The 13,715-nt window shown below is 41.5% G+C and overlaps 1 protein-coding gene across 2 annotated transcripts in view; it reads left to right on the top strand.

Moving 5' to 3' along the window:
• The window catches only part of clip3 (CAP-GLY domain containing linker protein 3), a 42,506-nt gene extending 29,483 nt beyond the window's left edge, over positions 1-13,023 (top strand). Inside the window, exons 8-16 of one of the 2 annotated variants that reach the window (XM_063204281.1) lie at positions 1,588-1,635; positions 2,784-2,846; positions 5,700-5,835; positions 6,099-6,257; positions 10,270-10,404; positions 10,892-11,015; positions 11,474-11,532; positions 11,941-12,013; positions 12,193-13,023. In XM_063204281.1, the coding sequence (XP_063060351.1) occupies positions 1,588-1,635; positions 2,784-2,846; positions 5,700-5,835; positions 6,099-6,257; positions 10,270-10,404; positions 10,892-11,015; positions 11,474-11,532; positions 11,941-12,013; positions 12,193-12,247 (852 nt within the window). In that variant the 3' untranslated portion in view covers positions 12,248-13,023. The remainder of the gene's footprint in view (positions 1-1,587; positions 1,636-2,783; positions 2,847-5,699; positions 5,836-6,098; positions 6,258-10,269; positions 10,405-10,891; positions 11,016-11,473; positions 11,533-11,940; positions 12,014-12,192) is intronic. The other variant, XM_063204282.1, reaches the window with a different exon arrangement.
• The last annotated feature ends 692 nt before the right edge of the window (positions 13,024-13,715 follow it).

The following is a 13,715-nucleotide window of genomic DNA, read 5'->3' as shown; positions in this document are numbered from 1 at the left end:
ATTGCCGGCTACGTTTGGACAAGGAACTGGCCATTTTAAAATATAGTTTTTTTAGATATTCAATTTTTAATTTTTCAATTTATCATAATTCATATTCTGAGAGTTGTTGTATTCCAAGCTGATTGTGTAATATGTAGAGCCAGAAAAGAGCTTTCAAATAACACCACAGGCATCTTTTTGTGACTAACACTGACTGATATATTCAAGGCTGAATGTATAGTGTCCTGCCCTCACATGTGAACCTTTCCTAGTCTGTTTCTCCCTTAATATTAGTGTCAGATTCAAACCAATGCAGTTCTGGGGTGCTACCTTGCTACTAAAAAGGCACACCAAGTATGATTGAAATCCGGGTCGGTCGGGTCCCAAAGTGTCTGATTTCACGTGAAATGACCCATCTTGACATCTTAAAATGAAATCTGCGGGATGAAGATGCCCCTCCTTCTGGAGATTAGTACAGCGATTAAGAGTCTAAGAGTCTCGTAGGTTTGGGTAGTGTGTTGTTGGGGGGGGGAGGACTTGTAGTGGTGAGGGGAGAGGGAGGGACAGGACAGGACAGGGCAGGATTGGGGAGCTTATAGTACACTAGGTTGGGGGTGGGGGGCTGTAGTTATGGGGAGTGTTGAGGGATTGAGTAGGATTGTGCTAAGACACTACACATTATGCACCTCACATTAATGCACCTCACCTCATTATGCATTTATACATTTTTTTGTAAAACAGTAAGAACAAACTGTTACTCATAAACACGGAGATCCATAAACATACTGACACATACACACACACCCACACATAAGCACACACACACACAGATATACAGATGAATACACACGTATGTACAAATGTGTCTTGCACAGTATCAGCAGTTGCATTATCTGAGCTCAGTCCTGTGTTATCTTGAAATTAGGGCTGTACTTATATTGTATCGAACCGAGAAATCGTGATGCATAGAGTCGCGATACTGTATCACAGTGCAAGAAGGCAGTATGGCTATACACCATTACAAAGTTCTGTCGAGCTTCAGTCCCTCAAACAACTACATGATATGATATGATGGTGCTTCCCAGCTTCAAATTATCATCATTTTTATTTTTTAAACTTTAAAAAAAATATTAGCCTCTTTTAGCCTAGTCTACCTGCACACTATCATAGTTTTGTATTTAAAATTTTATTTTCTAATGTTGGCAAGTGTGAAAAAAACGTAATTTATCAAAAATGTATTTATTAAAATGTATTGAAATAAAATAAAAATAGTAGGGTGTATCGAACCGTAGATCAAAATGACGAACTGTATCGTGAGTTGAGTGTATCGTGACAGCCCTACTTGTAATACAGTAGCTGGCCTCTTGCCCACAGCGCATCTCTCCAATGCTCTGCTCTAAAGGTAATCTGCCATATTACAGGACATCTGTTACACGCCCTCATCCAAAACGCTCACAGAGTGATGAGCCTGTGTGCCAAAATGTGTCCTGTCAAGACCAGAAGGGTTATTTGGGGACAGCAGGCCTACCAATCATTGCCTGATTTGTACTCATATTTGGGCTTGTCTGTCTCTCATTTGAAGTGCATTTGTTCCCTACCCTCTTACAGCGTCGAGCTGTAGACACTTCAAAGAACAACGGAGGCAGCAAAGACAATGTAGGGTCACCTTTATTTCCCACCTTCACACAATCTAATGCGGGCATATGAAGGTGTCCCCCATGAAAACAATAAACACTAAACTAAAAGCTCCACTAAGCTCAACTTCACACTACACCAGAAGAGGGCAAACTAAGGCCAGGGGGTCACACGTGGCCCGCTGAGCCATTTCATGTGGCCCGCAGAGCCTTTACAAGGAAGACAACTTTTAAATCCAAATTCATACGGTCACTCAACATTCTTAAAATGGCTACCTCATATCTGGCAAAGTCATATCAGCGTGAATGTATTTCTTATTGTTGACATGGTCAAGTTTCCAAGTTACCCGAGGCCCTTAGGTCAGTATTCTACACCTGATGTGGCCCTTGGGCAAAAATAATTGCCCACCCCTGCACTACACTGTCACACGTCCGACCTCTATTAAGTTCCCCTCATCTGATCAAAAGTTAGTAAACGTCTTAGAACAAATACCCCACCCCACCCCACGCCACCCGCCCCAGACATCTCCCAAAACTGACTTGCACAGAATTCTAGAAGACACATGAGGGAGTGGGAAACAACATCCAAGCACACAGATACAAACGCACATTCACACACATTCACACGTAGACAGACACAGACAGACACAGGCAGAGAGGGAATGATATTAGGAAACGCACAGTTCAGTCAACAGGGCCTACAGTCATAGGCACCAAATTATGGGGGCCCGGACTTTTTTGACCCCCCAAAGACAAAGGGGGAGGGGTAGAAACTCCCAAATTATAATGAAAATGTTGATTGTTGTCTTCTATCTGTCTGTGCACACACATCAGTCATTACAATATTCTACAGTTTTGACCTCCCAATGTTGAGCTTAAGTCATCGCCTTTGCCTACAATAGAATAGAAGAGAGTACAAGAGAATACAAGAGAACAGAAAATAATAGAACAAAATACAGCAGTGTTATCATTTGAACACTGTCATTATTCACATGTGCAATGTAAACGTCATCTACATACACAGCAAGGCTGAAAGCATTTCACTCATTAGAGCAACGAGTGCTGTATGTGCATTCTTACACTTTGATTTTGTCTTTCATAGTAAATGTTCTTTTTTTTTCTTAACCAAACTTCATGTTTCCCCTCCTGTCTTGTGTGCCACTTGTTTAGGGTTCCCAAAAGACAAATGACAGTGAAAGTGACGTCACCGACCCACCACCACTGATAAAGCAGGTGGGTGGAAAACACACAGAAGTGTGTGTGTGTTTGTGTGTGTGTGTGTGTGTGTGTGCGTGTGTGTGTGTGTTTGTGTGTGTGTGTGTGCGTGTGCGTGTGCATGCAACATAAATAAATAAACGTTTAAAAAAAACTGTTAAAATACAGACAAAAACAATTAATATTTTATACTGGATAGCATATTACTGTATAGGAATGCGCTATATAATTGGTTCAGGCTTCTAAAGCAGCTTCCTTCCTGCTGACAGAAGTGGAACGAAGGGGAATACTTGAAACATTGGCTTGAATGTGAACTAGACTTATAGTGTAGATATTGGGAAGAAAAAAAGGTAAACAATAGACGTTACCCTGGACGTCATGTTCGAAAGGGCTGGCTGACATACAAAGGAGTGTGTGTGTGTGTGTGTGTGTGTGTGTGTGTGTGTGTGTGTGTGTGTGTGTGTGTGTGTGTGTGTGTGTGTGTGTGTGTGTGTGTGTGTGTGTGTGTGTGTGTGTGTACAGTAAAGTACAGTACAGTACAGTACATCTGGGATTGCATATTACATCTGAAATGTTAAAGGGACACTGTGCAGGAAATGGTCAAAAAAGGTACTGCAACTATGCTGCTCATTGAAATTGGGCTGCCTATTGCCAAATTTGATCTTTACATGGAAGTTTGCTAAGTAATAAACAAATATTTTCTAGTGTGGTCCAATTACAGTCATTTTTGCAGCTAAAAATTGCTATTTTTGGAAATTCAAAGTGGCGGACCATGGAGAAGATCCCCCTTTTCATGTATGAAAAGTGCAATTTTTCCAGTCATAATGAATACTTAGAATTTGATGCTGGTGGTAAGTATTCATGAAAAAGGTAACATTAGTGAATGGGCAGCATAAATTCTGGAAATAAACAACAAAAGATCTCACACAGTTTCCCTATAAATCATTGGCCAGTAAGACAGGACTAGACACTGCCCTACAAAGCAAAAAGGCCAAAAGGTTACTGCATTGTTGAAAATTAGTTATTGTGATTATAATGACAGATATATCAAAATGTAAAATAACATAAAATGATTGCTCTGTAAAGAATGTAGTAATATAGAGTACCAAAACTGATGCATTTCAATCTACCTAAACCTACTTAGACTGGACAAGAGAAAAATTGTAAAGTTGTTATAGAGCTAGTTTGGAGCTATGTGAAGTTACTGTGTTTTTTGTTTGCTTTGTAGGGCAGTACAGTAGGCCTGTACTACAATAATATTCCTTTTTGGACGGCTTTGTTCAGTAGCCTTGCTTTGCTACATTTGAGCTACAGTACTGTTAAATCTCTACAGTCACTGATAGAACAAATCAGTGTTAGTCATTGATGCACACCAAACACAAACACTACACGGTAAAACATTGCAGCCAGCTAAACATAAAAAGTAAGTTGCCCTGCTGTCTTAAAGGGACACTGAGTGAGATTTTTAGTTGTTTATTTCCAGAATTCATGCTGCCCATTCATGCTGCCCTTTAAAGGGACACTGTGCAGGAAATGGTCAACATTAGTGAATGGGCAGCATGAATTCTGGAAATAAACAACGAAAGATCTCACACAGTGTCCCTTTGGGAAATAAACAACAAAATATCTCACACAGTGTCCCTTCGGGACACTGTGTGAGATATTTTGTTGTTTATTTCCAGAATTCATGCTGCCCATTCACTAACGTTACCTTTTTCATGAATACCTACCACCACCATCAAATTCTAAGTATTCATTATGACTGGAAAAATTGCACTTTTCATACATGAAAAGGGGGATCTTCTCCATGGTCAGCCATTTTGAGTTTCCCAAAATAGGCATTTTTAGCTGCAAAAAGGACTGTACTTGGGCCATACTAGAAAATATTAGTTTATTACTTAGTAAACTTTCATGAAAAGATCAAATTTGGCAATAGACAACCCAGTTTCATTGAGCAGCATAGTTGAAGTACCCTTTTTGACCATTTCCTGCACAGTGTCCCTTTCAGGGCTTGACATTAACTTTCTTTTTCTCACCGGCCACAGTGGCTGGTGGTTTTCCCAGCCTTTTTACTACCCACAGTTTTGTTGACAGTAAATATCTTTACCAGAAAATGAGGAAATGATCAAATTTACCAAAATAATCAGTGCTCTGAACATAGTATGTTAAATGAATCAGACTAATAGAATCGGAAGTATCTTTCTTGAACTTGAATATAACAAAAGGTGCAAAAACAGGATGTAGGCTACTATGCCATACCCAAGAATAAGTTACCTGCCAAAGTGCCTAGTGAGAGTATAAGGATTGCAAGCCACAGCTAAGTACCCCTTTTTGGCCGGTGGGCAGGTGCCAATGTCAAGCCCTGGTACACTGACTTGCAGACACAAATCAGGATTTCCCCTCAGCTTTACATAGTTATGTTAAGTGTCTTAACAAGCTTCTTGAAGAGAGATCAACCTGTCATACCTGTAATACTTTTTTCCAGAGATCATGCTGCCCATTCACCAATGTCACCCTTTCTCTCCAATACTTAGAACACCAACATGAAATTCTAAGTATTAATTATGACTGGGAAAATCACTCTTTTCATACATGTAAAAAAGGCTGATCATTTTTTGCTGCAAAACTTACTGTACTTTGGTCAAACTAGTAGATATTAGTTTATTACTCAGTAAATATTCATGAAAAGATCAAATGTGGCAATAGGCAGCACAGTTTCAAAGAGTAGTATAGTTTTAATCCCTACTCTGGCCAGTGGCCACCGTCCTACATATTGCACCTTTAATGGGTTAATGGATTCTATCTAGCCTACACAGTTGGCTACACTTGATGTCCATTTGACCTCTGACCTTTGCCCTCGCTGGCTGGCAGACTGGCACACTGCGCTTCTGCGGCACCACGGAGTTCGCCAGCGGACAGTGGGTGGGCGTGGAGCTGGACGAAGCGGAGGGCAAGAACGACGGCAGCGTGGGAGGGGTGCGCTACTTCATATGCCCCCCCAAGATGGGTAAGACACACACGCACACAAATACACACACACACACACACACACACACACACACACACACACACACACACACACACACACACACACACACACACATAGCGTAGCAGTGGTGTGCAACTTCATATCCCCCTTACTTTTTAATTTTATTTCATGCCTTTTTTCTTCATTTTGTTTTCACGTTAATGTATTTCTCTTGTATGCAACATGTTATTCTTAGGGTTGCCTGACTAACTTACTGTACTCTGCATATCGCTCCCCTGCAGGACTGTTTGCCCCCGTCTCCAAGGTGACCAAGCTGGTGGACCAGACCCCCTCCTCCGTCACCTCCACCCCCAAGACCCCACGCATGGACTTCTCCCGCGTCACCGGCAAGATGAAGAAAGACAAGAAGGAGAAGGAGAAAGAGAGAGAGAGGGAGAAAGGTGAGGAAGAGAGAGGATAAAAGATGGAGATACACACTAAACAGCACATTGGAATGGCACAAATAGACCAGGCGCGACTTGAGCGATTCCTGCGACGGAGGTAATTGACTTTGTTTTGAGTTTCTGGTGACAGTAGAGCCACAAGTGATTTTGGCGACTAGAGGCGATTTCAGCGACTTGAGCGACAGTTTGTAGTTGGACTTCAGCAAATGAGCTATGATGCGGTTCGTCGACTGCCGCCACAGCCAATTGGAATGTTGCAGTACTTGCATTCTGTCACTTCTATCGCTCTTGCTACATAGTCCAGCGATTCTCTGTCACTTAATCTTGTTGCCGTCAGTGTTTTCGCCAGATAACAGAGCTTGGATACATGAAAAAAGAGTGTTCAGATAAACTCAAGGGGCCCTCTGTGGGGACACAGTTCTTTGTGCAAGAAGGAGCTGGAGAAAGAGAAGATGAGGGAAGGAGAAAGGTGAGGAGATGAGAAAGAGAGAGAGAGGGTAAGGGTTAACATTCCTTTATTAACGTGAGTGAGGGGGAGAGCAGAAGGATGAGGAGGAAGAGATGGGTGGGGAAGAGGAGTTGGGGAAACAAGAGGAGAGACAGGAGGAAGAGGGCGTGGGCAAGGGAGGTAATTGAAGAAGAGGAGAAGGGAAAGGATGGGGAAGAGGAAGGTAAAGGAGGTGTGGGAGGAGGAAGAGGAGGATGTGATGTAATAGTCAAGTCAGCTTTTATTGTCAGTTTCTTCATTTATGCACAAGTCATACAAAGAAATTGAAATTATGTTTCTCTCTCTATACCATGCCAGGACATAGACATGCACAGGAGTGACATTTACTGACTGACATTGAAGTGCAAGACTGGACCAGTAGCAGTTATGAACAGGATGCATATGAAAGAGAAGATGAGATGACAGACAAAGAGGAAGAGAGGTAGAGATGTTCAACAAGAGCAAAGGAAGAGGAGCCATAGGGGAGCAGATGGAGGGAGGTGGAGGAGGAGAAGGATCAGGGAAAGGAGAGAATGAAGCGGAAGGAAAGAGGGATTGTAGGAGGACGATATGATGGAGGAGAGGAATAATAATGAAGCAGAAAGAGGCTGTTTGCAGAATAATGAGGAGGTAGAGTAGGAGGGGGCAGATGGAAGGAAGATGGAAAGAGAGAGGAGAAGGAAGATGAGCAAAACGTGAAAGAGAAAGAGGAGGGAAAAAATCCACACTCACGAGCTGAGTCTCATTTTTTCTCCTCTTCAAGTTTGTAGTTCTTTTGTGCACCCAGTTATTTATTTTACTCAAGAACCGTGTCCTCTTATACACAAAAAGGTGAAAGTGGACTCAAAGCACCGAGCAATCTACTGGCAGTAATGGCTTCCACGCCAGAAGAGCAGAGGGAAACTAGGAAGAAGAGAGAGAGAGAGAGAGAGAGAGAGAGAGAGAGAGAGAGAATGCAGGACAGGGATAGGATGTGAGGGGAAAACAAAAGGAGGAATGGAGAGACAGATGGAGGATACTGTAATCCGGGACACATGGGGAGAAGGACAGAGAAGGGATGGAGAGAGAAAGAAATAGAGAGAACGCAAAGTAGACACTTTGATAGGAGAGATAGAGTAGGGGGAAGCGCTGAGGAAATGTTGGTATGGAAAGGAGAAAAAGATGAGGAAGGAATGAAGGAGAAATAAGAAAAGGAAGAGGAACAGCAAGAGGGAAGGACGATGAAGCAGAGGACAGACCAAATGAAGAGAAGAGTTTGGGAAAGAGGGAGTATATGCGGGAACGAAAACATTGAGATGGACAGAGAGGGAGAGGGAGAGAAGCACTGAAGCAGTAGGAAAATTGGCCCCGATTGGCAGCAAATTTAAAATGGAGTCTGGTGAAAAGTGTCCTTAAATGAGTTTCTTTCGCAGAGACAGGGACGCTCCCAGCACAATTTGAGGCCTGATTGATTCTGAATCACAGCTGAAGGCCTCCATTTAGGCTGACCAAAGGCTTCAGATAATAATACATTCACAACACAGTAGGGTAGAGCTGAGTTCTGACATTGGCTTGCTTGTTTGTGGCTCTATGTATGCCTGGGTATTGATTATGCATATGCAGTATACATGAACAAACACTAGAGTTCATCTATTTACAGTTTTTGCCTGCTGCTTAAACACTATAGGCAGATGCTTAAACCAAAGTAGCATATCGCTAAGTTGTTGGTGCATAACTTAAACACTTATTGCTTGACTTTAAACAAAAGTAAGCATTACACTTTCATACCAGTTTAGCAAGGCACTTGCTCCTTTATGCAACACACAGACTCCAGCTGTCTACACACAATTTCATACACAAGACACTTTGTTCAAAAGTAAAATCTCAGAGTGTCATTGTGAAAACACATCTGTTAAAAAAAACAAAACACACTGATGTATGACAAGATTTAGACACAGACAATAAAACACATGCTTTCAAAATTGAACACTCTTCTGCCATGTTACAAAGTTGCATGCTTTATATTACATTGCATTTGTTTTATTTTGCATTTATTTGTTTTACTTTGATTGATTGTATGCTAAACAAGGCGAATAGCACAATGGTACTAAAGTGTAGAATATGGAGTATGGCATTGACTGACTCACGTACTGTAAAACCTAGCCTGATACATGCCGCCAAGAGTAGCCTTTTGTCTTCATCATCACATAATGTGAACATGATAGTTTGTAGAAATAGTGTCATTTTCAGAACATAACCAAGCAAGACCACTTGAGCAAACTGACTGAACATGATATAATTTTGATGATGTCATGTACATGTCAGCTGCATAGTGTGTCTGTGAAAATGTTTTGTATTTCGTGAATACCTCATACCTCATAACCAAACAAAGTAGCCTATATTGACTTGATTGTCATTGATGATTGTCATTACAGCATGTTGACGTAACCCCATATTTATATCATATTTAGATGTTTACAAATTTGTGAATATAACCAATACACAAAAAAGGTACATAAGCTCACCTACACACTGTTGTATTTAGAGTGATGTACTGTTTGACATATATTTTGCTTCGGTTTAATGTCCTGTACTGTAAGGTGCAGTTTTGTAATGTACAGTATTGAATTTTGGGGTCTTGTGAAAATGTACTTTCTGTGAGACTGAATAGACTGCTCCAAAAAGAAAGACTGCTGTGTTTTGTATAAAGCAGACAACTGTTTTAAAGTTGATCTAATTTGTTTTCTCATTTGGTGCTTTTGTGTGTCTTTTGACATGAAAGTGAGGTTTTGACAAAAGATTGTAAGGTTTTTATGGCAATGTTTATGCTTTTATAGCAGAGCTTCATGTTGCCATATATGTGATGGGTTTATCTCCAAGTGTTGAGAGTAATTGGCTTGTGTGTAGAGTTTTGACTCTATGAGCCAAATTTTGCAAATTGTGTGCAAGCAGTAGGCAAAAACTGTAATCAATGGATTCAGTCGACTAGACTAGACTCAACTAGAATTATAAACATGTGAAGTGTACGATAAAACAAGAACACACCCGGCCTTTTCCCCTACAAAAGTCGAATCATGTATTTCAAAAGGGCTTGCTGGCAGTGGCTGGCAGCTTCTGTAATGTTGGCAATAGCCAGTGTTTTGAAGTCTTGTGTAATTGGATTGACTCAATGTACCTTGTGAAATGAAAACAATTGTTATTGTTTGACAGACGTATTTCATTTTGAGCCATGTTTCTAGTGTTTTGGTAAAGTGAGTGTGTACAGAAAACGATGTGTTCTATTTTGAAATGAGTACTTTGTGTATATTTAACAGTGTGTGCTTTTGAGAAGAAAATTAACTGTACAGAAAACGATGTGTTCTATTTTGAAATGAGTCCTTTGTGTATATTTAACAGTGTGTGCTTTTGAGAAGAAAATTAACTGTTTGGCCAATTGTGTTTGGTAGGTGGTAGTCTGTGTTAAGAGTTTAGAAAAAGTATCCATAGTATGGGTAAGTGCTTGTTAGCCATTGAAAAAAAACTGTATTATGGTCATCCTCACAGCCCTGAGGAAGAAGTCTCTCTCCATGGCCAGTCTGGACCCTGACGGTGTGAAGGTGGAGCTGGGGGACCAGGTGCTGGTGGCTGGACAAAAGAAGGGCATCGTCCGCTTCTACGGCAAGACAGACTTCGCCCCAGGTGACTCATTACATTACATTACATCACATTGCGGTTGGCAGACGCTTTTTAACCAAACCAATCGAGGTAATAATCATAGCCAACATCACTAGCGGACAAAGTGCACAGGAAATATACAGAACACCAAGAGCAGATGCTAAGTAGGGCTAGTTTTTAAGTACATCAGCACAGGGTTAAGTAGAGTACATACACATACAGTCAGACTGTGAGTCCCAGCCCCAGGTGAGTCAGAGTTCACCCCAGGTGAAAGGAGCAAAGAGGAGTAGTGTTGGCCCGCAGAGACTACCACCAGCATACCCGGCCCTACCAGGGTACCAAACTCAGGCTTGACCATTACACCAAAGAATTGGGCCCATGTGGTGTGTCAGGTGTGTGTGTGATTGTTTGTGTTTGTGCATGTGTGTGTGTGTGTGTGTGTGTGCGTGGTTGCATGTGTGTGTGCGCGCACGTGTGTGTGTGGTGACCTGTTTTGGTTGCTGTTGCCTAGGTTACTGGTTCGGTGTGGAGTTGGAGCAGCCCACAGGGAAGCATGACGGCTCTGTGTTCGGGGTGCGCTACTTCAACTGCCTGCCCAAATACGGCGTCTTCGCTCCACCATCCCGCGTCCAGAGGTACACAGCAAACACACACACACACACACACACACACACACACACACACACACACACACACACACACACACACACACACACACACACACACACAAACATACTGCTGGCCCTAAATGTTCACATATATCGCTAGAGATCTGTGAAGATTCGTCAGCGTAGTCAAATTACACAATGTAGTTGCTCCCTGGGCCTTGATCCCGAACTTTCTGGGGTTCCAAAGTGCTGCTCTACCGTGACTGGCTGAGTGCAACCGTAGTCATGGTCAGTCCGTCACACACACGTCACTGTTTTATTAGTGTCTATTATTATTAATTGTTTACATTTTACATAAATATGTGAGTCTCTTGTTTTCATATGAAGAGAGTTTCAGTCATTAAGGCTGTAGGTTTGCTCCATTCCAGTCTAACCCTTTGTCAGTGAGATTGGTAAAGTGGATTCTGTCATCTTCATCTGTGTAGAATTGGGGGACCAACGGAGGGGGACGGCACACTGGTGAAGAAGGTTCATCAGGTGACAAGTAAGTAGAACAACAATAACACACACACACACACACACACACACACACACACACACACACACACACACACACACACACACACACACACACACACACACACACACACACACACACACACACAAACACACACACACACACAACGGCTATACAGTGGGTATAGCTGATTGATTGATTTGATAGAATGTCCTGTCGTCCTGAAGATGAAAGAATTGTTCTATTATATTCTATCATATTATATTATATTATGTTATGTTATGTTATGTTATGTTATGTTATGTTATGTTATATTATATTATATTATATTATATTATATTATATTATATTCATAATATTCTCTGTGCTGTGAGGGATTTTATGTTATTTATGAAAATGACCTATTTGTTGTTTCCCATGTTCCGTGTGTTACAGTGTCCCAGCCAAAACGCCACTTCAATGCGGTCAGGTCTCCCAAAGACATCACATCTGAGAGCTCCATATCACGGTAAGATACCACATCTCAGACACCATCTCTCTATGACTGTCTTTCTGTCTGTCTGTCTCTCTCTCTCTCTCTCTCTCTCTCTCTGTCTGTGTGCTTTCCATTTGTATAGGATATAAGGAAACCTGTGACCGTAATTCGGTAACCATCCTATTTGTTTGTGTTTCTCTGTTCTCTTCCAGGTTGCTTTTTTGCTGCTGGTTTCCCTGGATGCTCCGTGCAGAGATGCAATCTTAAACCATCACTTTCTTCTTCTTCTTCTTCTTCTTAATCCATCTGTTCATTCCTCTCCTCCTTTTTCTCATTTCCAACTCCATCGGTCGCAGTCATCTCTCTCTCTCTCTCTCTCTCTCTCTCTCTCTCTCTCTCTCTCTCTCTGTCTCTCTCTCTCTCTCCATCTATCGAGCTATCTGTCAGTCTCTTCCCCCTCTTTCCTCTAAAGCTATATAGATCTATTATAGAGTCTGAACTTCTTTGATTTCTATGTCTTTCTAAAATCCAATCAAACGACGATTAATATACAGTAACAACAGTGTTTTGTCCCCTTCCCCCAAACCCTGCTCCTAAACTGCAATCCAATAGCAAAAACTAGTGCCTTGTATATTACCGTAACTAACATCCTGCATTCCGTTTGTTTAACTAATAAAAAAGACAAACCCAATACACAAACAAATACAATACTTCAATCTAGACTTGAACAATGCAAATAAGACAAGAAAAGAACATAAGAAAATAAGACAAAAAAAGATTTAAAAAAAAATAAGAACCTTACAAAAGCCATTTCTGATAAAGTAACAACATCGGGTACTCTTAAAAGCTTCTGATCATAGACTTGGTCTGCAATGCTGGGCTTGACTGAAGCGCTGTTTTAGTAGTTGCCAAAAAATAACACCAAGGAACTTAGACTATCGAAATATTGCGACAACCAACTGGGTCTTCAGAGAGAGCATCCTCAATTAAACTAGCCTTGGCTCACCATCTCTCTCTCTCTCTCTCTCTCTCTCTCTCTCTCTCTCTCTTTCTTTCTTTCTCTCTCTTTCTTTCTTTCTCTCTCTCTCTCTCTCTCTCTCTCTCTCTCTCTCTCTCTCTCTCTCTCTCTCTCTCTCTCTCTCTCTCTCTCTCTCTCTCACACACACACACACACACACACACACACACACACACACACACACACACACACACACACACACACACACACACACATTGATATCTCAATAATTGATATGCCAAGGATGGACCTGACTTTCTTTATTCTGGACAGAATCAGGTTAAATCTCTTTCCTATTTGGTCCAAGTCGGCCCAATCAGAGCATGAATCACACTAGGGTTGGAGTGTGGGTCCGACTAACCTGCTTCAGTCTGGCTGCTGGCCTTAGCTTCTGTTTACAGTGTAGGCTAGTAAAACACAGCATTAGTTCGGCCATCTTGGTCTCCCAACTGGCCTTTGTTCTTGCTACCTTTTTCTCTATTTGGTTGGTGTGTGCTCGGAGCAAGATAACTCAAGCTTGCAAAATGGTTTGCCTTCTTCTGTGTCACGATTTCAGACCTTCGTGAAATGTGTTTTATGTGTATGAGGCACTTTAGAATATACACTACTCCATATAAGCATGCCACGTACGGGCAGGGATCAAAACTAAATGGCATTAATAATAAGTAAATACAGTACAATTATGTATGTGTGACTACAGGGTTTATACCAAGACTC

This window comes from Engraulis encrasicolus, chromosome 8 (assembly GCF_034702125.1).
Source record: "Engraulis encrasicolus isolate BLACKSEA-1 chromosome 8, IST_EnEncr_1.0, whole genome shotgun sequence".
In the NCBI taxonomy this organism is placed as follows: domain Eukaryota; kingdom Metazoa; phylum Chordata; class Actinopteri; order Clupeiformes; family Engraulidae; genus Engraulis; species Engraulis encrasicolus.
This window is presented reverse-complemented; position numbering and strand designations above follow the sequence as displayed.